Genomic DNA, 23,740 nt, shown 5'->3' on the forward strand with positions numbered 1-23,740 from the left:
GGCCACTGGGACAAAACCTCTCTGACGATATTGACAGTAGTGATCCCTCAAAGTGAACAATCTTAAACAAAGCCAAGACCTTTTTCACCATCAATAGGTCGTTGTTAACCCTATCTAAACCGGGTGCGCGACATCACTATTTTACCTAAGTGTGGCCGACACTGCACACACATTTTTAATCGTTAATTACTCGAAAACTATACGTCGTAACTGATCGAATTTTTACAGGTTAGTAGCAAAAACATCTGGCTTCCTGTATACATCATAAGTGTAAAACTAATGAAAGTGTATTGAGTATAAGTTGAGTATTTCTACAAGTTTCTAGAAGTTTTTCTTGTTACGCCGCGTCCTCGCTGTGTGGAAAATCAGTTGACCGCAAGAAGAGAACACAAGAGAATAGTTAGTCGAGTTAGTTGTGCGTGAATGAGTAAGCGAAAACGATGCGCTTCAATGCGAAGAGAGAGCAAACGACAATATGACAGTTATGAAAATATGACAATAGTTCAAAAATTACAAAATCCAACTTTATAAAACAAACATGGGCAAATAGCTGAACCTTTATTAGGAAAAGTCACCAAACTTCAAATTTCTACAGCAATCAATTCAACTGTAGGTCTACGCCACGTTTTGCTGAGACTGTGTGCAGGAGGTTCTACGACAATTAACCGTGGGAAATTGACCGCGAACAAACTAACCGGGGACAACTGACCGTGACGTAAATTGACCTAGACCTAGAACCTGACCGTATTTTGACGTAACGTAACATTTTGACTTTATATTGACCTAATAACTTCTATACTACACGTCGTACAAAGCTGAAATTTGTTTTGTGCTTGTTTGATAGCATTCTGATCAGGTTTAAAAATTGACCATATTGACTTTTGGTTGCCCTAATTATCACTTAAATCATATAATTTGAATAAACAACAATGCTAATTTGTACTACTTATTTCATACAATTGTAAGGTTAATTTGATCGCCGGCCAATATGTTGCCGGTCAGTTGATCACAACCAATTGTCGCCGGTTAATTTGTTCACGGTCAATTGACGCGATCCCTTGTGCAGGAGAGACCACAACATAGTGTAAATAGGGTTAAAGATGAACGATTACAATAATTAGATGGTTATGGGCTTTCCAAACTCCGGTTCCCCCGACGACTTTTGAGGTCGCAGAGTGTAGGCTACACCAATTTCACACAAAGTGCAACAACTAGCTATCAGAGCTAATGCATAACAAAAACCTCGGTCAACTTCAGTACAATGCTACTTCATTTGTCGTTACATGCATAGTTAAACACGTGTACCAGTAATCATATTTCCTGATACGTATTTGCATCATAAATGTTGTCAACCCTTGTTTTAAGTCTTATTTTTCATTTTAAGTGAAAACCTTATCGTCTAATCCAGGGGTCGGCAACCTTTTGCTAGTCACGGGCCAAATGTCGAGTGTACAACTCTTTGGCGGGCCGGAATTTTCATTAATACTATAATTCACACTCACTTCAGTATATTACGCTACATTGCTGCAATCTCAATCATACCAATCACAAAAAGAGCAAAATATATGTATTCACACTTGAATAAGTTCCATTTGAAATTTTTCGGGAATGGTATTGGCGTCCACATCAAAAGGAGTACTGAATAGCCTGAATTTATTTTGTAGAGAACGAATGTCGGAAAAGCGTGAGGAAAATTCAGTAATTCAAGCTCGTGTGCATCTCTCTTTGTATCTATAACGACTAGTCTAGTCTACAGACAATCTCGTACTTAGTACGAGATACTAATCTACCGCCTTCGCACCATTTTTATGTCTCGGGCCGGACGATTTCGCAGGCCGGGCCGTAGGTTGCCGACCCTTGGTCTAATCCAAGTATTACTTCAACTTAAATAACTAAAATTAAAAACTTGGCTGTTTTTCCCCTTGGTCGCTTTTCCTAATGGCGATCCTTTCCTTAATGGCGGGCTGCATGACATATATAATACTTAGAGAGAAATAGTCCTTTTGCATATGTGAACTAAAACGTGTACTTCTTTTCTCCATTGGGTCTTGCATACAGGTTTTAACATGTGACGTTATAAGTTTGCGCAAAAGTTTCAAGTAATAAAAAATGAACTTTCCCCATGACGAATACGTAAAATTTTTATAAATATAAGAAGTGTGTTTCTCTTTGATGACTAATCCTGACTTTTCAAAAGTACATGAAACATTATGAATGCTGTCTTGTATTTACAAAATAAAAACTAGGAAATGCAATTATGAAATATACCGTTCAATTTAGGAAATTTTTTGTCATGCTTAAATTCACTTCCGTAATCGTTCAAAAATAATACGGCTTTGCGCAAACTTTTTTAAGGCAATGAGGATGGATTTAGCGTCCATACATAAGTGGTTTTGAGGTACCAGGTCTTGCTTTATCAATACACTGTTATGCACCTTTTTAGTTTTGTATTATCTACAACATAATCTTTTATTACTGCAGTTGTCATTGTCTATGACTCTATGCCATTTGATTTCTAAATCCCCACCAAATTCAAAACGAAGTCTGCCTTTTGCTGAACATACTTCCAACATCTTTTGACACTTTTTGCATTGCAGAAGTTCATTCCCCCGCAAAAGCGCAAAAAGTAAACATCATTAACACGCGACGGTGTGAGCACGTATACACGGTCCTTTTCTATTTCATCGTGAAGTTTCGAGTTCAATTCATTTATATCCTGCATACAAGCAAAACATAAGACACAAATTCAAAGTTAAAAATAATAGACTGAAACGATGCTAAACATTTAGTAAAAAAAAGGTAACTCATCATTTGATGAAAAAACTCAAGACGCTAAACAAAAGTGTTAAAGAATCTGTAATCAATAAAGAAAGAAAACTTGTTTTGCATTATAATGCTTTGATTCAGGCTAACGTGTTTCACCTTAAGTGTGGCATCAGAAGAAAGTAAACGGAAACAAGCAAGTCCAAGCGTTACTGGAAATACAACTTCAAATTGCCCGTCAGACCGAAGTAGCTTCTCAAACTACTTCGCCTGACTCACACCTTTTCTGATGTGATGCTGCAAACCTTCCAACCCAACCATGCGCATGACGAACCACAACTTAATCGAACGAAAGCGTCTGTCCAATGGTAGTTGCCAATGCTGAAAATATTAAAAAATATGGGATGAAAAATGCTTTGTTAAGGATAAAATTTAAACAAGAAATGCAAGATTGAACAAAGTGACAATTATCACAAACACATGAAAAAGAAAAAAATGTTAATTTTATCATAATGGCTATATCATTTGCATACGTCATTCTAACTTATTATAAAACGTTTTGCACCAAAGTTACCTTGTAATCGATTGTTTGTGATTGTTCTTCCTGCTGCGAATAAACCGGGTTGAGGTTGATAGAATTCATAATGTCGATGCTGTTACGCACCCTTTAGCATGATTAAAAAGACGATAATTTGTCATCTTGTAAAATATTTAATTAAAATAACACCCGAGAAGTAGCTTTCTTATACAAATGACATATTTAAGAGTAAACATTAAAAATACCATAATGCGGAGCGGTCGTGGTTCACCATCATCCACTTTTGGGGATTAAAATTAAACGACGAGACGTGCTAAAAACAAGCATGACTATTTTCATTATTGCACTTTGCCGCATCGTTTCCGCAGATAGTAGATAGTAGAGATGACAATGAATAATTGAAATCTTCCAACCTGAAGACCTTGTGCTATATATCGATACGCAGGACACAAGAGGGCGCTACCTGCGTACGCTGCATCAACATGCAACCAAATATTTTCCTTCTCACCTGAGTTAAAATATGAAACATAAGTAAAATCTTACCATAGCATCTGTAAAGTCTTTCACAAATTATTTAATCAAAATTTTTTACTGTATCTCTTTGGATAGGCAGGTAAGTTAACATGTTTTAAACGTATAGATGGGCCTCAATTCCATAAGATTGTCGTAGGTGCAACATGATGTAGTCCCTATGGTAGCACATACCTAAAAATCATATCTTGTCTGTGATTTTACAAGGATAACATTATCGACACAAACATAAAGACATGTTGTTTCATTGGCAAAATAAAATAATCTTTTTAAATCATGCCAAAGAAGATTTCAAACCATAAATATTAAGGAGAGCAGCTTTTCATGCTTACAAACATGGGTATTTTCCGTTGCTTTCGATCTTCTTCAATGGCTTCTTGCAAAATAGAACCATTGACGGAAATATGTTCATCGACATCCAAAAGTCGCATAGTTACTAACGCCACTTTACCTATGAAATTTGCACAAACAAGTAAGGTAGCTCTAAGTTTGCTTCGCTACTTGAAAAAGGATTACTTATAAAAATCGTTTCAGAAGTTTTTACTAAATTTACTGGTTCGTACCAACTTTTATAGCTGCAATCCTCCGAATATCTATTACGATAGAAGAAATTATATAGAAGCAGGGGTAGCTTACTAACCCCAAGTTGAAGTGATCGTTTAATTCAACTTATCTTACATTAAGTACATTGGGAATGTCTTGGTACTTGGTATATCTTATCATATAATTAGTTATATTACGGTCAGCTACTTTAGTTATCTTCGCTACATTTTACCGCTTTGGCTTGTCTTCAAACGTTTGGTTTGTTTGCAGAGGAAAGTTTGCGAACCAATTCTTAAAACAATTTAACTAACGCCTACAATGCGTCAATCGAAATTCGATCGTTTGGAAATAAGGTTTAAGAACTAACAAAGCTGCATTTCAAAATAAAGCAACTTACTTGCCCTCTCTACCGATGAGTGGCTGTATCTGGATGCATAGGCCACCATGCGTGCTGTTATTTCATGGATGCTTTGCTTTGGATCACGTGATAGCTCCTCTTGGATTACTTTGTTGCGTGCCTCCAGCAGCGTTATTAGAGTAGATTCACTGGCATTCCCTGTTATTACATTTTCATGGTGAAAAACGTGAATGTTGCTGCTGATTATTATGCGTATATAATCGTACTGCATAATGCATATGATGAAATGAGTAAATGACTACGCTGGACTACATTATTCGGAGTTGTCTAATAAATAAGCTCATTCCCACCTTGAATTACACCACCTCCAGGCCCCCGTCTGTTGTGAAGAAAGAAATCAGGGAGATTGAGCGCTTTTGCGAGCCAGTCCATCATAACAGTTTCAAGTTCAGTGCAACTCGGTGAAGATGCCTACAAACAAAATACTGTTCCGTTCGTTCTCATATGTTTCATGTTTACCTAAAGTGAAGCCTAAACCACTTTAACTTGTCATGATTAATGGATTTATTACAACCGTAGTTCAAATAGTCGGAAGACAGCAGTTGTGTACAAATATGTAAAACTTATAGTATCACAACTCCAAACTTTCCTACCCACGAGAAACCAATGTTTGCTGTCGAGGAACACAGAATGTCGCCAAGCATGGATGGATAACTTACTCCAGATGGAAAATAACCAAAATAATTTGACGATAACCAATGCACTGTGCCATCTATTACAACGTTTTCAACGTCGTCAAAAACTGTTTGCCAGGATTCTTTTTTTTCCGGTCCAACGTTTGGTAAACGCTCTTTCATAAAACCTGTAAGGGTCAGTACTTAATCAGTATTTAGAAGACAGATTTTTGAATGATTACTGCAAAACAAAGTTTTTGGCCTTGAAAGTGTTGCAGATATTGATGCTGTCGAGTGGTAGAACTTTTAAGTACAGTAAGTTGCAGACTTTTTAAATTCTTTAATACATTTATGAGCGTATGCATTCGCAAGAAACAAAAGAAACTCCAGCTTTTCAATTTAGAAGTGTTTCTACCATATACATGTCAAAGTACCACATGTATATTGAGAGGTAATTAATTAACGGTGTCGATGTCGGTCACTTACCTGGTTCAACTGCTGGTATTGTGACTCCACCGCATTGCAGCTCTTCATGGTAATCGATTATTATTCGGTCTATTATGCGATGAGCCGCTTCGCGAAATTCGGGTGTTTCCAATCCCATTGGAGGAAAATTTTTTCTGAGTTACAGTGAGGGAGAAAAACCTGGAATTCAACAACATCACACGGAAGTAATTTTTATCAAATATGTATAAGTTTATATAGCTTAGTTATCACTTTCTTTAATAGATAGGCACTTACAGATTGTTCTTCATCCTTCTTTATGAGTTCCTTTTTTTTCAATTACTAAATCCATTGTGTAGCGATCAAAGATCGAATAAAGCAAAAAGCAGCTTAATAAGTTGCTATCATTAATACTGACTATGCAAAAACAGAACAACTTTAAATTTCTCCACGGAAAAGCGGATTATTTTCACATTAGAAAAGTTTTTGTATTAGATTGGCTGGCAGAATCATTTTATAAAACTACGTAGTAAACGTTTCAAACGTGTTGCCAAATATAAAAAAAATTATCGGATGTAATTATTGCAGACTATATAATAATATATATACTATAATTTAATAACGTTATTATTTAAAAGATAGAACAAACAAATATTAAGTAATGAGCATCCAGCAATCATAAGTTTGTCGTATTAAGATATTTGATGCTGACTTTTCACTTTCTAATTGCTGTTTAAATAGATATATGATCCTTGCCAAAAAGTTAAACTATGCAACTTTTTGAAGTATTTTGGCCTAGATATTCATATTCGAAATCACGAGGAACCTCTGTGATAAAATGCAATCACTTCTGATGAAAACTGTTATTTTCTGACCTCACTTCTTGCAAGACTTCAAAGACTCTAATTAATTATTAGTATTATTTGCGAATATTAATTATTTAATAATATCCAAATTTTTAAGTACTATGCCTAAAATAAAAGTAAAGTTTTCTTTCTTCTGAAACAAACTAGTATCTGACTAAATGGCTTTCTTGTATCACAACACACTCCAACTGCGCTGGGTTGACGGCAGGATTAAGAGTTTGAGGCCACTGCGCTGACAATTTACATAAAATCTCCGTGGTAATAATAAACACAATGACACCAAATAAAATATTACACCAAAAGTAACCTAAACGTAATTAAAAACTAACAAATATTTTCAAATAATTACTCCGACACACTGACGGGTGTTACTTCAAAATCTTTACAAACTTCAAACTTCAAAATTTTTTTCTTAGTTAAGAACCCTGGGCTGCAACCTATACATCAGCTTCTAATCATGTACAGGTAACAGAGAAATAAAACTTTAACTTAGTACTAAAGCTGGATTGACTGAAAAACATCTTTAACTTTATGATATCCCTTATACGAATGACTCTACTAACCTAGGTTTTGTCTATGCCAGCTGCATAGGGGTAATACGAAGACATTTCAAAAATACACTAATTAGTTTACTAAGGATTGGATTGAGATGAGCAGGTTCTGCAAAACGAGGATATTGTAGTTATGTAATTTTTATTGACTTTATCCTTTCTAATAAGTATATTTGGTTCAATTAAAAAACATAACATTTTAATCTTTAAGCGTTTTGCTGAAAAACTTTTCAAGTTTTGTCGTCATATCTGACCTTCCTCGATTTTCAATATCCTGTTACATGCAATTATCAAACTGCTGTTGACACTCATAAAAATAAATTAAAAGAATGAAGATAAACTGGATAAATAAATTCCAATTTTAGTCATGCCATTTTTCCACAGCTGTGTGCCCCTCGCACCAAAATTTCATGAAATTTTTAGTTATAGTTCACAGTTACCTGTAAGGATGTGGAAATACGTAAAAAGTGATAATACGGTATAGGCCTAGTAAGGCTTTCGAATTTAACCTTTGTGAGTAGGCTTACCCGAATCGAGCTCGAACGTATATGACGCCATAAAAAAGAAACCAAAAGATTAAATCTGAGCAACACGCCTTGGCCTATGCTGTTGGTTATTAAAAATATATCCAGTAAAAGTAAACAAATATATTTCAAGTTGTCAGGAATAATATACGGCTGATTGTCATATAGTGTTGTTTTTAGCTTGGAACTTCCTCTTCCAGGTAGCCTGCATGGAAGTTTAAGGTCGCATGCCAAATGTGAACAAACGAACAACTTAAATACCTTCTGTAGATCTCCTACCTGTGTTAAAAAAAAATAAAAGCAATGCACTGCACCGAAACCAGCCAACAACCAACCTCATAGCACCAGCACAACATTGAGTATGTCGACAAGTTTACCTACTTTGGTAGTTGTATCTCCAATAATAACAGAGACACAGAAACTTACGTTAAACTGTAAAATGGGTAAAGCAACTAGGGCATTTTAGAAAATGATGCAGCCAGCCAGAAAATCGAAATCCGTCGGTTTACCCGCCAAGCTGAAGCTGTACAGCACAATTAGTCAATTATTATCCCTGTAGCCACGTACGCAAGTGAAACGTGAAAGGAAACTTGAAATGAAAAACCGAACAGGATCTCAAATATGGCAAATGTGTTCCGAAGAGGAGGACTAAAAAAATTTTTGGAATAACTTGGAATGGCAAAATTACCAACGAGGAAGTAATGAGAAGATCATGATCGGAATAATGAAAGAGTATTGTCCAAGCACCTTTCAGGAGGCTCTTATCGCGATGGGCATAACAACGAAAAAGAGCCGGAAAGTTGCTGCTGATCGGAATCGATGGAGAAATCTCGTCGCCCAATGCGTCAAGTGACGTTGGAGGACCTAAGTCTACACTAAGTTCCATTCAATCGTGACCAGTCAACATCACTGGAGAAAGAAGTGGCGACTGTTGGAAATTTGTTGCCTATAAGCTCTGCATTCGATTGAATATAACTTAACTGTTATCGTGTGATGTCGCGAGTACCTTGAATTACCTTCCGCTTTCCATGGCAAGCCTTATAGTGGCAGATAAATTGCAAACATAACAAATACGTGTTGGTTATTTTTGAAGCTACAACACTTCAATTAGACAAAAAACAAAAATTAAACATTGTGTCAACCGCAAACTATTTATTTATAAGTGGTAAGGTGGTGAAATTTATTTTTGGAAAACTCACATGCGGTTGTCAAGCATCGGTGGTTGTCAACTTACAGTTAGGCTAATATCTTGCCATTCATTTTTCTGCCTACACTATAGCTTACTTATATCGGGTTTGTAACGGATTTTTCCGAGGATGTCTCACGTGCGAAACGGTTAATATTGGCACGTCACCAGAACAACAAACACAAACACACAAAATTTTTAAATGCTTGTATCTTTATTTACAGAATAAAAATATTCATTTGTCCAAACTTTTTCCTTCTTATAAATGATGGATTTTTACTGCTAAATCATTAACAGAGTTTCAATATGTAAACATAAACTTGTCGGTATTTACCAAAGGTAAAAATATGAAAATAAACTAGTATGTAAATGCATCTATATTCCCTCACTCTATATTCTAAACTTTCGAATTTATTTTTGGCTTTAAATCTCCACAATGATGTAAAACTAAGTCCGCCTTCTCCCGCATATGCTCCCAGCACCCTTTGACACTTTCTACATCGCAGAAGTTCATTCCTCCTGAAAAACGTAGAAAGTAAACGTCATTGACAGACGACGGTGTGAGCACGTATCGGCGATCCCTTTGTATTTCTTCGCACAACTTCGAGTTTAGTTCATTTGTTTTCTGAAAATAAAACATGTTGAAATTCAAAAACTCTGGTAGTAGTAGCTTGCTAAATCTTGACATATTGGCAGCCATGTTCCAGGCTAACATATGAAAATTTGCTATAAAGAATCATACAGATAAATAAGGTACATCAAAACAAGGAACATACGTTCTTGCGAGAAAAGTTAAACAAGTTAAAACTAGTTTTACATCATGACGCTATATTTTTGCCAAGTTTACCTCAAGCGTTGAATCCGGTGAAAGCAAACGGAAACAAACAAGCCCAAGCGTTACTGGAAATACAACTTCAAATCTTCCATCGGACCGAACCAACAATTCAAAGTACTTCGCCTGACTCACACCTTTTCTGATATGATGTTGCAAACCTTCCAACCCAATCATGCGCATGACGAACCATAACTTAATCGACCGAAGTCGTCTGCCAAGAGATATTTGCCAATGCTGGAAATAAAGGAAAATTTTAATTTCGTAATATGCTGTGGTTAATGAACTTACTGTACCTCGGACAAAAATGCAAAGTTGTCCATATAAGTGGAAAATATATGAAGATTTAAAAAATGAAATTAATCATCATCAACATCACATCATAAACGATGCTGTCATTTTTATACTGTAAATAGTCAAATAAGCGTATTTGAAATTTCTGCAGCAAACTTACCCTGTAGTCGATTGCTTTTGTTTGGTCTTTATGCTGAAGATATACGGGGTTGACATTCAAAGAATTTATGATGTCCAGACTGTTGCGCACCCTGAGGTATTCAAAAAACATCATTATTTGTGTCTGCATCTAAACTTTATTTTAAACGGTACATTTTACGTTTACCATAGCACGGAGCAGTCAAAATTGACCATCATCCATTTATGGGGGTTAAAGTTGAATGACGTGATGCTCTAAACAAGTTAAACAGCGTCGTCGTTTTATTGCATTTTAAGCAATGTTGCATAAATAAAAGTAACTTTTACAGTACCCATTTGCAACAGATAGTACCACATAATAATGGCGTAAAAATTCGAACCTGTAGACCTTGTGCTATATATCGATATTCAGGACACAAGAGGGCGCTACCTGCGTAAGCTGCATCAACATGCAACCAAATATTTTCGTTTTGACCTATAGTTTAAAACACAACACTTTTTATCAATTCAAGTTAAAGCTTAACAGGTTAAACAAATATTTATCCAGTGGTTTTATTACAAACCAAATCAATATCTCGTTTCTATTGGCAAGTAACTTTATATCTTTAGACTTACAAATTGAACCCAATTCCAGAATATTGTCGTAAGCACAACAGGCAGTAGTTCCGATGGTGGCACATACCTAAAAGCTTAAGATTCAATTAATCAACATAACACATACAGAACAGCAGAGGAAAGGAGACTTGGAACGAAAATGGAACGGGCGTTTATATTTCAATATATGTTTGCACCTTTTTTCGGTCACATTTATTGGCAAAGGAGTCGAAAATTAGAAAAGATTGAACGATTTTGAGAAGTCCTTATAAACGTTTTTTACATATCTTCCATGATTAAAAAATATACACTTTTTTTATTGTTTTCTAAAAGATATCCTCGGAAATTTAATTACCAAGGGTTGATTTCAAACAGGATTTATACCAAAGCATTTTAATATGAAGGCACTGTGAGGAATGTTGTTACGTTCCTGACCCGACTAATTATTTAAAAATATGTAAGATAATAGCAGCAGCAAATAAGCCCCGCTAATTTTTAAATGACATGGGATTTCGATGACAACTCTCTAAAAATGTTTAAGCAAGTAAAAATTAAAGTAACAATAGGACTTCGAACGAAATAGCAGAAAATGCCAGCGATCAATTTTAGAAACACTTAGCTTTTTGGTTCTTACAAACATTGGAATTTTTCCTTGTCTTCTATCTTCTTCTATGGCGTTTCGTAAAATTGAACCACGTAAGGAAATGTTTTCATCAACATCCAAAAGTCTTATATTTACCAGAGCAACTTTACCTATAGTACATTAAAGAAATTATGCTTTCTAAGTTACCTTTATTTCTGAACTACCTTTTTTATTAAAAAGTAAGTTGCTACATCTTATTAATTTGTTGAATTAAAATTAAAATAATAGGTATTTTCACCTTGTTTGCTCGTACGAAACCACTTGGTTACTTACTTGCCCTCTCTACAGACGAGTGGCTGTATTTGGACGCATAGGCCACCATACGGGCTGTTATTTCATGAATGCTTTGCTTCGGATCACGTGACCGTTCCTCTTGGGTGACTTTATTCCGGGCCGCTAACATTGTTATTAAAGTAGCTTCACTGGCACTTCCTGTAATAAAGCGTTCATAATTCAGAGAGTTTTTAGGATTGTCATCCGTTACGTATAACCAATGAAAGTCGTTTGTCGAGTCCTGTTACGACTGAGTTTACCCACCTTGAATTACACCACCTCCGGGCCCCCGTCCGTTGTGAAGAAAGAAATCAGGGAGATTGAGCGCTTTTGCGAGCCAGTCCATCATAACAGTTTCAAGTTCAGTGCAACTCGGTGAAGATGCCTTGAAATCAATCATAGTTTCGTTTTTATTTCCATAAATTATAATGCTGACAAATCTGAACCATTTTGAAGAGAAATGATAAATGTTTTTCTAAAAGTTGTAAATCAAATCTGTAATAATATAAACCAAAACCAATGCAATGCAATTGTTTTTGCAATGCAATTGTTATTAGAATATTTACAATACGTATAGCGTAGGCCTACTACACAGAGAGATAGTATAAAATTAAAACTATGTAGTGTATGTAAATATATGTATCAGATATATAGCTGATAAATTAACTTTAACAAGATTAATGCTTTTTACTGAAATCTTAGACCAATTACAAAAGTAAAGTTTTGAAACAATATCAAAAAGCTGCAAACGAAAGTTACCTCATCAACCATCATGACATAATTGTTAAGGCAAACAAAGGTAATTTTTACAAAACCATTTATGAAAGATTATGTGACCAAACAACCTACTAATGCTATTTACATCATGTAATGACATCTGTGATGAGTTAAAATCTGTTATATAAAGTAAAGTATTGTATTAGTATGTAAGTATTATATAAAATAAATGGTTTTAACATAAATCTATTTCTAAAACTTTTCAAATTAAAATCTAGTAACCATAAGACAAAATAGGTACAGGTATCAAAATTTAGATGTAGATCAATTTACAAAGCCGACGTATTCTCTTCAGTTGAGGTTAAAAAGTAAACAAATTATGCTTATCATATGTGAAGTAAGCTGCTTACACTTACTGAAAGTATGTCCAAGTGATTACAAGTAAGATATTTCTAAAATACCAGCAGAATCCGCTTAATATGACCACCCGCTTTATATGATGAAATTGTCGATTTTGGTATGGTCCCGAATTTTGCCATAAAATATTTTCCGTTTACTATGACCAGTCTTCGGATATTAGGACCATTTTTTCCATCTTTTGCAAATTTGTCGATCAATTTTTCGTGTCAATTATGCAACTTGACTGTGACAATTGTGCCGTGCATGTTTATTATCAAATCGCCTACTAATGTCCACTTTGATGCTTAACGTTAATGAAATAAATGATGAATTAGCTTTTTTTTCATTTTGTGCCTACTGCATCGATCCTGATGTAGTTAAACGGTAGTGTAGAAGTTTCGTTTATTGAGACTATTTGAGTATTATGACTAAAATAGTCTGGTCCCAAGATTTTCATAATAAGCGGAGTCTACTGTATAAGAATTTCGTCTCTCTTTTCATAGAAAAGAAAGAAGATGAGGAAAATCTAAAAATTTGCTCATGCTACGTAATACCTAACAAAGGTGAAGTTATTGATTTAAAAGGCTTATCTACCTGCTTTAAATATCATCATGAATACGCAAGTTTTTTATGGTTTGATTTCGGCGATCGCTAAGAAATATTCAGAGACCATGACTTACAGATACACTATAATCACTACTTTTCTGCGGCATGTGTTTGAAGAATTATAAATTTTGAAAAACCCTTGGAGAAATTTAAGAGACGATGCGCAGTTTTAATGGAAAACTACCCGTGAAAACTGATGGTGACCTACAGAGGACGGGTTCTACCTCGATGCCATTAAGGCACCTTGGATGAGGTAGATCCAAACACAGAGTTTGAACAGGTTGAAGAAGATGAATTGCTTTAAAATGTGTTTTGAGAACATTGCAATCAACTTGGTGGCGATGCCAAATCTTGGGCGCTTTTCTAGTTAGAAAATGAACTCGACTATATTCAAATCAAATTCCACTCTCAAACAATATCACAGTAAGGCATAGATAAAAACAATCAACTTACGAATGTTTTATTGGGTAAAAAAATTCTGAACAACTGAGTGAAGTAGGAAATAAGTTAAATAGATTTTACTAAGTTTTACTAGGAAGTAAATCTGGGAACGTTCTTGCACTGCTCCACTATAAAATCTATACCAACAAATTTACACCAGCCAAGAAATGAACGCACTATAAACGATTATGTTCACAGATGACCTCTGCATCGCTCACCAGAGCAGAGACTTGGCTGATATTGCGAAGACCTTGCCCGATGCCCTTGAACAACTCCAATGCTACTATGATGCGGAACACCTGAAGGTTAATCCCGCGAACACCCAGGTCTGTGCTTTCCATCATAAAAACTAACAAGTAAGTGACACGTTCAAGATACAGTGGGGCGAACAAACTCTTCAACATTGTCAATATCCAACCTATTTTGGAGTGACGCTGGACCGCAGCCTAACGTTTAAGGAGCACCTTAAAGGACTACAGGCCAAGTCTCAACTCTCAATAACATCCTGTGGAAGTTGACTTCCTTGCAGTGGACAGCTACACCACGAGTGCTACCAATCATTGCACTTGCTATGTTTTACCCAGCCGCAGAGTATGCCAGCCCAGGGTACACACACAAAAACATTAGATCCTGTGCTGAACGATAGTTGCCGTTTGAACACAAGATGCCTCAAGCCTACCAGCAACCTCCACCTCTCTGTTGGCATTGCTCCTCCAAATATTCGAAAAGAAGCCGTAAACAGAAAGGAACGCCTGAGACAAAATCATGACTTTTGACTCTCCCCACACTCTACACCAACCAACTTCTGCGCAACTAAAATCAAGAAAGAGTTTCCTGCAGTGCACCTAAGCACTGGACTAATCCTCCAGATCGTGGAGGTTTCAAGCTTGGTATAAAAGACTTGAATTCTCTACCCCAATACTGAAGATGCTCAATAAGCCAGAAGAGTGCCTCCCTCTAGGAGGCAAAGCAAAACGGAAGACCTGGCGAAGCCAAAACCGCTTACTATCCGGTGTTGAACGAAGCAAGCGTTCAATGAGGAAATGGGCTTCACCCACGTTGAATCTAACGTTCTTTGCAAATGAAATACTGCGAAGGACGCAATCAAATAACGTTTGACGTGCCAAATGCTGAAAGAACCGTGTTCCATCGCCGACCTAGTCGAAATCAACAAACAAGCAAGACAGTGTTCCATCAAATGGACAAATGGAGTTTAGAAGACTAGATTATGTATAGATATATATATATATATTGGAAGGCCTCTAGGCTTGAAAGAAAACCCTTCACGTGATCATCACGAAAAACAATCATTTTCTGAATTTTTTTGTACCTCCAATAAAATGGTAGTCCCAATAAAACTACCAAACACAAAAATCGTTATCCGAACATAAAATACTGCTGGAAAAAGAAGTAAAACATAATTCATAACTTTACAATTGAACATACTGTAACTATACAATCCCATTTTTCTTACCCACGAAAAACCAATGTTTGCAGTTGAGGTGCAGAGCATGTCGCCAAGCATGGATGGATAACTTATGCCAGTTGGAAAATAACCAAAGTAGTTTGAAGACAACCAGTGCAATGCACCATCCAAAACAACGTTTTCAACGTCACCGAAAACAGTTTCCCAAGATTCTTTCTGGGCTGGTCCAGCATTAGGTAATCGTTCTTTCATAAAACCTGTACATCGTCGAATAAGAATGATTTATTTATTTATTAGGTTAACCAATATTTCATTAAACTATTAACGTTTAAATGGCGAAACGAATTCTAAGGCAAAAAAATGTTATAATATTCCGTATTGCATTGAAAATATTAAGTAATTTATTGCAAATACACTTTTTGAAATTTGACAGGCTTATGAGTACCGGTATACTGACACAAAACGAAAACAATTAGCAAGAAAAATATTATAACTTTGTTGACATTACCTACATTAAAAGCATCACAACATTGACAAGTGCGTTGATCGGGTGTTTAGTATTTACCAGGTTTTACTGCAGGTATAGGAAGCCTGCCGCATTTTAAACTCTCGTGGTAATCAATGGTCCAGTCTATTATACGATGAGCGGCTTTGCGGAATTCTGAAGTTTCCAATCCCATCGGTGGAAAATTTTCTGAAGTAAGGTGAGGGAACATATCCTGGAACGATATTAGATTGTATTTGTTAACCAAATTACATCAAATCTGCAAAGGCTTTTATTAATAAGAAAGCTTGCATACCGCGAGATGGTCACTCTCTTTGTTGGGTTCCTTAGTTACCACTGTTGGATTCATCATTTACACAGTTTGCCTAATGTTGGTTCTGACAATCGTTAAAATATTCATGATAAAAAAATAGAAAGAAAACAACTTTGCTATGACCCACTTTTTCAAGACCAATATTAAAAATATACATTATAGGTTGTGGGAAGTTTAGCAATCCCTCATATAAATAATTAAACGAAAATATTCGACCACAACAAATCGACCAGTAAGAATTAATTGATCATTGATTATGTGTAAGCCTTCCTTAAAAAATTAAGTAAATTATCTTTGAACTAAAACACTGACTAGTTTTTAGCTTAGTATTAGGTAAACCTACTCAATTACGGTACTTTGGCCTAAAAATTATTTAAGAAAAAGTAGAAGTACCCATGGACAAAACTGTAGCTAAGTATGTAGCCAAAGTAGAAAAAATCTATTTAAGTAGACTAATTTGTAAACTAGTAACTCATAGTAAAACTACTTCGTTACAGACCACCACTGGTAACCACTTTATTCCCAAAAATGGTATAATATATAGATGCTGATCCGTAGTTATAAATTTAATCAAAAGTTTGTGCAATTTTTTTTGTTTTGTACAATGCTATACTCAATGTTATATATATCAAAACTATTGCAAAATATCAAAAGTATAAAAAAATTTCTATTCTTAATCCGCAATTTCCTGCGTCATGAGATTATTCCGTTATTAGTACATTTATGTGTACCCTTGTCGATCTGTAATAAAATTTGTTTACCTAGTGTTGATAGTTTTTTAATTGTACTCCTTTTCTATTTTTGACATAAATATGCCTCCTATGACTACTATGACCCTCTTACGGTTACATTTATACGAGGTATAGTCAAAGTATAGTCATGAATGTCATAATATTTGAAAACATAATATGCAATGCAATTGCGTATTCAATTTTTAAATGCTTATTCCTTGCAAGGACGCAAAGAACCAAATTAAATCACTATACGAGAATAGTAAAAATTGATTTTAATTGTCTTTTCATTTTAATTTCAGTTTTTAATTGTTCTTTTAAATATTCTAAACCAGCCATGGTTTCAAAAACATTTCTGAATAGTAAAAATGGAAGCACATCCAGTATTTGCGTTAATGTTTTCTGCGCTTGAAAAACGGTATTTTTTGATCAACAATGGATTTACTTTCGGCAGCGTTTACACATTTATCTCATAGGAGTTTATTACACACAGCGATGTTCGCTAAAACTCTCTCATTTTTTGTCTAACAAAAGTTAACTGACACTTTCGCTTCATTATTTTCTGAAGAAATACAGCCTTAAGTACTTCTTAGATTTTAGGCTACACAGCTCGCAGCAAGCTTAAAAATCTCATTATAGGTAATAATAAAGACATAAGAACGCCGTGCTTTCAAGTCGGTTGCTTAAAATGAGGATGCATAATTTTGGGATAACCTTAAATTACGTTTTCGATTGAATCTACGTGGTCTATGTTTTGTTTAAGACAGCTGTACAGCGGCAAGAGATAAAACCTTTGTTTGTTCAATAACGATGGGATTGTGACCGAAAGATTCTGGAATACGACGATGGTTATTTAGCTCCGATCTATTTTGTCGATTTTTATTGGAAAAATTTGCGTCACAAGAAGCAGACATTAATGACTCTGTTGGCTTTCTAAAAATAACATTCATCCCGGTATTGAAAGCTTAGTGACTTCCACTGTGTCTCTTTTTTGAAACATAATACGTAGCTGTTAGTTTGTTGCTCCAATACTTTCAGTTACGGTGTAAATTGCCAAACAAACTGCATATTTATTTAAACCAATACCATTCTTTCTACACTATGTTTCCCACCGTCATGACTTTATTGAATATATAAAATAATTTGTAATTTAGCTTTCAAAGTAAGTATTTATAGTTGCTCCTTTAGACAGTTTCTTATGTATTGGTATATTTTGGCATAGACCTAATAGTTGACTTGCAGAATTGTATGCAATAACAATGAGTCCAATGACTTGACCCGATGACCAAAAACAGCTCTTGTCAAAAGTATCAGGAAGCAAATTAGATCTCTCTTCAGTTTTTGCTCCCTTGCACTTTTTACTCTCAACGCCGGATAATCGAAATACGTAATGAGATGAATTCCTAACCAAACAATTCTTCAATTTCAATAACAGAAGGAGATCAGCTGGTGAATTAATTCTTTTATGAACCAACTTTTCGCAAATCTATGCGGGTGAGCTTCGTCAGGGCAAATTACAATAATTTAGAATAAGAAATATTTTTCAAAAACTACAAACATATAACATTACCTAGATACGAGCAATAACTAAGAAGCCATTGTATGTTATTACGACGTAAGAAACGCAAAATTACATAGTAAAGTAAGGAAAAAACTAGCAGTTTAAGGCAAACAAGTAAATACATATAACAGGTTTAAGTAAAGCATTGCGAGTATATAGGTGACAATAGTGTGTCCTTTTTATCGTTTATTACATCTTGTTTCGAGTTAATATAAAACGATTTTATTCATTTTCTTTTCCAGTAGTCTGATTCGAAATTAAGTACATTCTCCATTCTATTCTCCCAATCTATTATGTGTTCTTTTTCCAAGGCATGTTTACTCAAAGAACTCTTTTCGTATAGAAAGTTTTTTTATGTCAGATTTATGTTCTTTCTTTCTCATAGCAAGCGACTTAGTGAAGATATTTATTTGTGTCAGTGCACAAAATTAACGAACGATGACATATGTGAGGGTCTTCAAATATGTCTGGAAGCCACCAACTTAACTAACGCAAATAAGCCTTCTCTAAATATAGAAGAAAAAGCCGCTTAATCATATCTAAACCGGGTGCGCGACATTACTGTTTTAACTATGTGTGGCCGACACTGCACACAAATTTTTAATCGTTAATTACTCGAAAACTATACGTCGTAAACTGATCGGTTTTTACAGGTTAGTAGCAAAAACATCTGGCTTCCTGTATACATCATAATTGAAAAACTAAAGAACGTACATTTAGTGTAAGTTACGTATTTCTACAAGTGATGCATTTTCTAGAAGTTTTTCTTGTTACGCCGCGCCCTCGCTGTGCGGAAAATCAGTTGACCGCGAGAAGAGAACACAAGAGAATAGTTAGTCGAGTTAGTGTTGCGTAAATGAGTAAACGAAAACGATGCGCTTCAAAGCGGAGAGAGAGCAAAATTATGAAAATATGACAATATTTCAAAAATTACAAAATCAAACTTTATAAAACAAACATGGAAAGATAACTGAACCTTTTGTGACTGTGACTCTGACTGTGACTGTGGGCAGGGTCGGCCACAACATAGTGTAGATAAAATTAACTTAAAAGCAACAAGGACATCGTTATTTTAAAAGCTGACAAAGGCAATACAATCGCTATCATAGATTCTGTTGACTATGAAAGCAAACTTTAGGTAATGTTATCCAACTTTAAAATATACCTTAAACTGAAACAAGACCCTACAAAGATTACTGCAAAGATTTTTAACAAATTAATTTGTAAACTCTCTGCTCCTAATCTGGAAATATTTTCCTCTGCGGAAACATTATCGGTAGAAAGTTCTGATGCTTCTGCTTCGCGTCTGCATGAGTTGCCGAAAATCCACAAACCTGATACTCCTTTGCGGCCTATCATTTCTTTCATTGGTTCTCCAACATATAATTTATCAAAGAAAATAGCCGGTATCATTTTGCCACTAACTGGACAAAGCAAATACCATGTCAACAATTCCACGGATTTTGTAAATGAGATTACTAACCTACACACCGCCTGTGACAAAATAATGGTATCTTTTGATGTTATCTCGCTCTTTACCAGCATACTGTACCTACGGACTTAGCCATAGATATTGCTAAAAGGCGACTTATTGAAGATATACATTTGTGTGAGCGCACAAAATTAATATCCGATGACATATGTGAAGGTTTGCAGATATGTCTGGAAGCCACCAACTTTACTTTCAGAGGACAACATTTCAAAAAAAATTTTGGTACTGCCATGAGATCGCCTGTGCCAATGATTACTGCAAACTTAGCTATGGAAAGCGTAGCGAACAGAGCTATTTCGACATATTTTCGCCAGCCCAAAATATGGAAAAGCTACGTTGATGACTCCTTTCTGATTTTAAAAGAAGAAGATCTTGAATGTTTTCACCAATACCTTAACTGTATGGAAACTTCTATAAAATTCACGTTGGAAAAGGAATAAATTTGTTCAATTGCTTTTTTAGATTCACATATTTCCCGAAATAAGTTAGGTCTGCTCACTTCAAAGGTCTACAAGAAACCTATTCATAGCAACAACAGGTATCTCAACTTTCATTCAATGCATCCACCAAAGCACAAACGCTCGATGGTGAAAACTCTCTTACACCAAGCAAAATCACTTTCGACCTAAAATAAAGACAGAAAGAAGGAAAGAAAGAAAGAAAGAAAGAAAGAAAGAAAGAAGGAAAGAAAAGCTGTAAAGGATTCCTTACGACTGAATAGTTGCCCGGATTGGATATTAAACACAAGCCCACAAAAAATTAAACAAAGTTCAGATAATTTCAAAGCATTCTAAGATTTTGTTGTTCTTTCGTATATCCCTCTCATCGCCGAAAAGCTAAAACGACTTCTAGGTGATCACAAAATTAAGACTGCTTTCAAACCAGCTTTGAAGATTGTTGACATCCTTTCCTCTCCCAAAGATTCTATACCAGAGGGAAGTAAACAAGGTGTCATTTACGAAATTCTTTGTAAAAGCTGCAATGGTACATAAATAGCTGAAAAAATGATCCTTTGCTACGAGAAAGAAAGAACATTAATCTGACAAAAAAAAATTTCTATACGAAAAGAGAAAACATGCCTTGGAAAAAGATCACATTGGGATTTGGAGAATAGAATGGAGAATGTACTTAATTTCGAATCAAACTACTGGAAAAGAAAACTTACCGAACCATTTTATATTAACTCGAAACAAGATGTAATAAACGATAAAAAGGACACACTATTGCCATCTACATCAGAGGTGACGAACCTGCGGCCCGCGGGCCGCATGCGGCCCGCCAAACAATTTTGTGCGGCCCACCAAACGATTTGACAAACGCCCATACATGCAAGGCATATAGGACTTATAGGAAAAGGGTTGCCATACCGTCCGGAAAATTCCGGACATGTCCGGAATTTAGGGTTAAATTTTGCGTCCGGGAGACCAGCAGTCTTGAACGAAGCGTCCGGTGAGACCAGCAGTCTTGAACTTTCTTTCACCTGTTTCTAATCTTTGCGCAATGCGATATCAAAAGCTGATAGCACAATCGAGTCGCAGCAGTATGTCTTCAATAGATTGCCGCACTCAATCGATGTATTTTTTGCGGCCGCGGGAGCAGCTAAAAATCTGCCAAATGAAGCGGTTGTGCTTGAATGCTAATTATTATGCAAAATGTTAAAAAAATTGTGCGGCCCGCTTGCTCAGCCGTAACTGACAAAGTGGCCCGCGTCATCGAATAGGTTCGTCACCCCTGATCTACATACTCACAATGCTTTACTTAAACCTGTTATATGTATTTGCTTGTTTGCCTTTAACTGCTAGTTTTTTGGCTTTGCTTTATTATATAATTTTGCATTTCTTATACGTCATAATACCATACATCATAATGGTTTCTTAATTATTGCTCGTATCTAGGTAATGTTATATGTTTGTAGTTTTTGAAAAACATTTCTTATTCTCAATTATTGTAATTTGCCCTGACGAAGCTCACCCGCATGGGTTTGCGAAAAGTTGGTTCATGAAAGAATTAATTCACCAGCTGAGCACCTTTTCTTATTGAAATTATGCCTGGTGGCAAACATATTATTTTTAACCCAAACTTAGTTAACGAAACTGTTGATTAAGTCTAGCTTTTGCGGAGAAAAGAAATATAAAAAATTTAGGTTTATTCATACTCCCTAGAACCTTAAATGGAATATTTTTATCATATTTAGTGCATTTTTGATACCTTCTTCAACCATGTAAAATAACAGTTAACTTATTTATTGGCAAAGAAGTAAACAGGCAAATGTTAACCAACTTCTCGTTTTGAATAAGTAACTGAATAAATAACCACATGAGAACAGGTAAAATGGCATAAAAGTCAAGGTTTAAAGTAATTTATGCAAATTCTTATATAAACTTAACAAATTTATATTTTAGTTAAATCAAATTTTATCCAGTATCATAGTTTAAATATATTTTAAAAACTTATACAAAGTATAGTTAATTTGGATAAATTCATGCAAATTTATACCAAATCATGTAAATTTAAAAACTTATCACAAGTTCTAAAAAAATGATAAAAATAAAAACGATTTCATTTCAATTTTCGTACATTTGAATAAATTCATAGAAAACTAAATAATTTTGAATCTACTTTAAATAATTTTATATAAACTCAAATAAATTTAAATAATAAAAAGTTAGTTATACAAAAATCAAAATATAATGCATTTATAAAAATTGAAATAAGTTCATTTATCGTTAAAACAATTGAAGCAGATTGCAATTGATTTACATAAACTTTTAATAATTTGTAAAAATTTAAATAAATGAATTAATGGCAGACAAAATAAAACAAAATTAAACAAATTCAAAAAACAAGTAAATCAGGAATTCCCAACCATTGGTACGCGTACTACTATAGTGGTACGCGAAGGTCTTCCAGCTGGAACGCGAAAAAGTTCCATTTTTTTCACAAAAACCTAGATTCACAGCTTTCTAATTTACTTATCGGGTTTTGTTTCGAAATCAATAAGTTTTCCTGAAACCCTATTTTCTATGAATTCCTATGGATTCGTAACAATACGATCCTAAAATACAGGTCATTGCAACAGAGAGCGTTACTTCTCATAAGCGTTATAGATATTAGGTCAAATGATTGCTCACAAGCGTTACTTCTCTAATAGCTTCATAGTATTTCTATGAAAGCACTGGTAGTAATGCAGGTAGGTGCGCAGCGTAAATGCAGGCATGCAAGTAATGTGGTGTAAAATAATGCAGGTAATGATAATAAGATATATTATTCTTCTGAATAAACTAAGATTCGATCAAATTAATGGTGCTGCAAGAAGTGGTAGGTGTTGACAATACAGGGCGCCCCAGTGGTACGAGATCGTAAAAAGGTTGGGAACTCTTGAACTAAATGATTTTTTGTAAGTCCAAATGAATTTACAAAACTTTTACAAAATTGAAATGAAGACAGGATTAAAACGGAAATATTGAGAACAATCAATAAAACACAAAATGCATATAACCGGAAATACATTCTGAAAGATATTTTGCAATCTTTGAAAAACTTAAGCGTATAAAAAGCTAACATTTTTGGAATTGGAATTGGAATTAATGAAATTGGAAAACTTAAGAAAGTTATCACGTGACATTTGCAATTGGTACTATTGGTATTACACAGGTTTGTATTCCATAAAAAATCTACTTAATTTGAATTAGTAATGAATAAATAATCAATAATGTATCAGTTAAGAAGAAAATTAATTTATCGTACTTTACTGCAGTCGTTTGAGCATATTCAGCTTGTCAGCGAGATAAGTAAAA

At 34.9% G+C, this 23,740-nt stretch overlaps 2 protein-coding genes across 2 annotated transcripts; both read right to left on the reverse strand.

Annotated features, from left to right (window-relative positions):
• Positions 1–2,554: 2,554 nt before the first annotated feature.
• LOC143470783 (aromatic-L-amino-acid decarboxylase-like) lies at positions 2,555–5,590 on the reverse strand. The gene is made up of 10 exons (XM_076969052.1): positions 5,387–5,590; positions 5,084–5,204; positions 4,773–4,931; positions 4,165–4,283; positions 3,925–4,006; positions 3,715–3,809; positions 3,547–3,614; positions 3,338–3,428; positions 2,923–3,144; positions 2,555–2,716 (listed from the first exon to the last, which is right to left on the reverse strand). Exons 1-9 carry the CDS (start codon positions 5,588–5,590, stop codon positions 3,025–3,027), a joined length of 1,059 nt encoding a protein of 352 aa, XP_076825167.1. The 3' UTR covers positions 2,555–2,716; positions 2,923–3,024.
• Positions 5,591–9,190: 3,600 nt separating this feature from the next.
• On the reverse strand, positions 9,191–16,225 carry LOC143470497 (aromatic-L-amino-acid decarboxylase-like). Its single transcript, XM_076968667.1, has 12 exons — positions 16,142–16,225; positions 15,907–16,060; positions 15,390–15,598; positions 12,017–12,137; positions 11,753–11,911; positions 11,471–11,589; positions 10,858–10,924; positions 10,623–10,717; positions 10,430–10,497; positions 10,265–10,355; positions 9,826–10,047; positions 9,191–9,603 (listed from the first exon to the last, which is right to left on the reverse strand). Exons 1-12 carry the CDS (start codon positions 16,196–16,198, stop codon positions 9,376–9,378), a joined length of 1,590 nt encoding a protein of 529 aa, XP_076824782.1. The 5' UTR covers positions 16,199–16,225; the 3' UTR covers positions 9,191–9,375.
• Between the last annotated feature and the right edge of the window lie 7,515 nt (positions 16,226–23,740).

Source organism: Clavelina lepadiformis, chromosome 9 (genome assembly GCF_947623445.1).
Source record: "Clavelina lepadiformis chromosome 9, kaClaLepa1.1, whole genome shotgun sequence".
Lineage (NCBI taxonomy): Eukaryota > Metazoa > Chordata > Ascidiacea > Aplousobranchia > Clavelinidae > Clavelina > Clavelina lepadiformis.

What these genes read in the sequence shown, in the direction of transcription:
- LOC143470783 (XM_076969052.1), bottom strand. Translation starts at nt 5,590, where the DNA reads ATGAAAGAGCGTTTACCAAACGTTGGACCGGAAAAAAAAGAATCCTGG. An exon ending in CTCATCGGTAGAGAGGGCAA is followed by an intron (nt 4,284 to 4,772) that starts GTAAGTTGCTTT and finishes CAAATTTCATAG; the next exon opens with GTAAAGTGGCGTTAGTAACT. An exon ending in AACGGAAAATACCCATGTTT is followed by an intron (nt 4,007 to 4,164) that starts GTAAGCATGAAA and finishes TATGATTTTTAG; the next exon opens with GTATGTGCTACCATAGGGAC.
- LOC143470497 (XM_076968667.1), bottom strand. Translation starts at nt 16,198, where the DNA reads ATGATGAATCCAACAGTGGTAACTAAGGAACCCAACAAAGAGAGTGAC. An exon ending in ATATAGCACAAGGTCTACAG is followed by an intron (nt 10,498 to 10,622) that starts GTTCGAATTTTT and finishes TAACTTGTTTAG; the next exon opens with AGCATCACGTCATTCAACTT. An exon ending in TTTGACTGCTCCGTGCTATG is followed by an intron (nt 10,356 to 10,429) that starts GTAAACGTAAAA and finishes TGAATACCTCAG; the next exon opens with GGTGCGCAACAGTCTGGACA.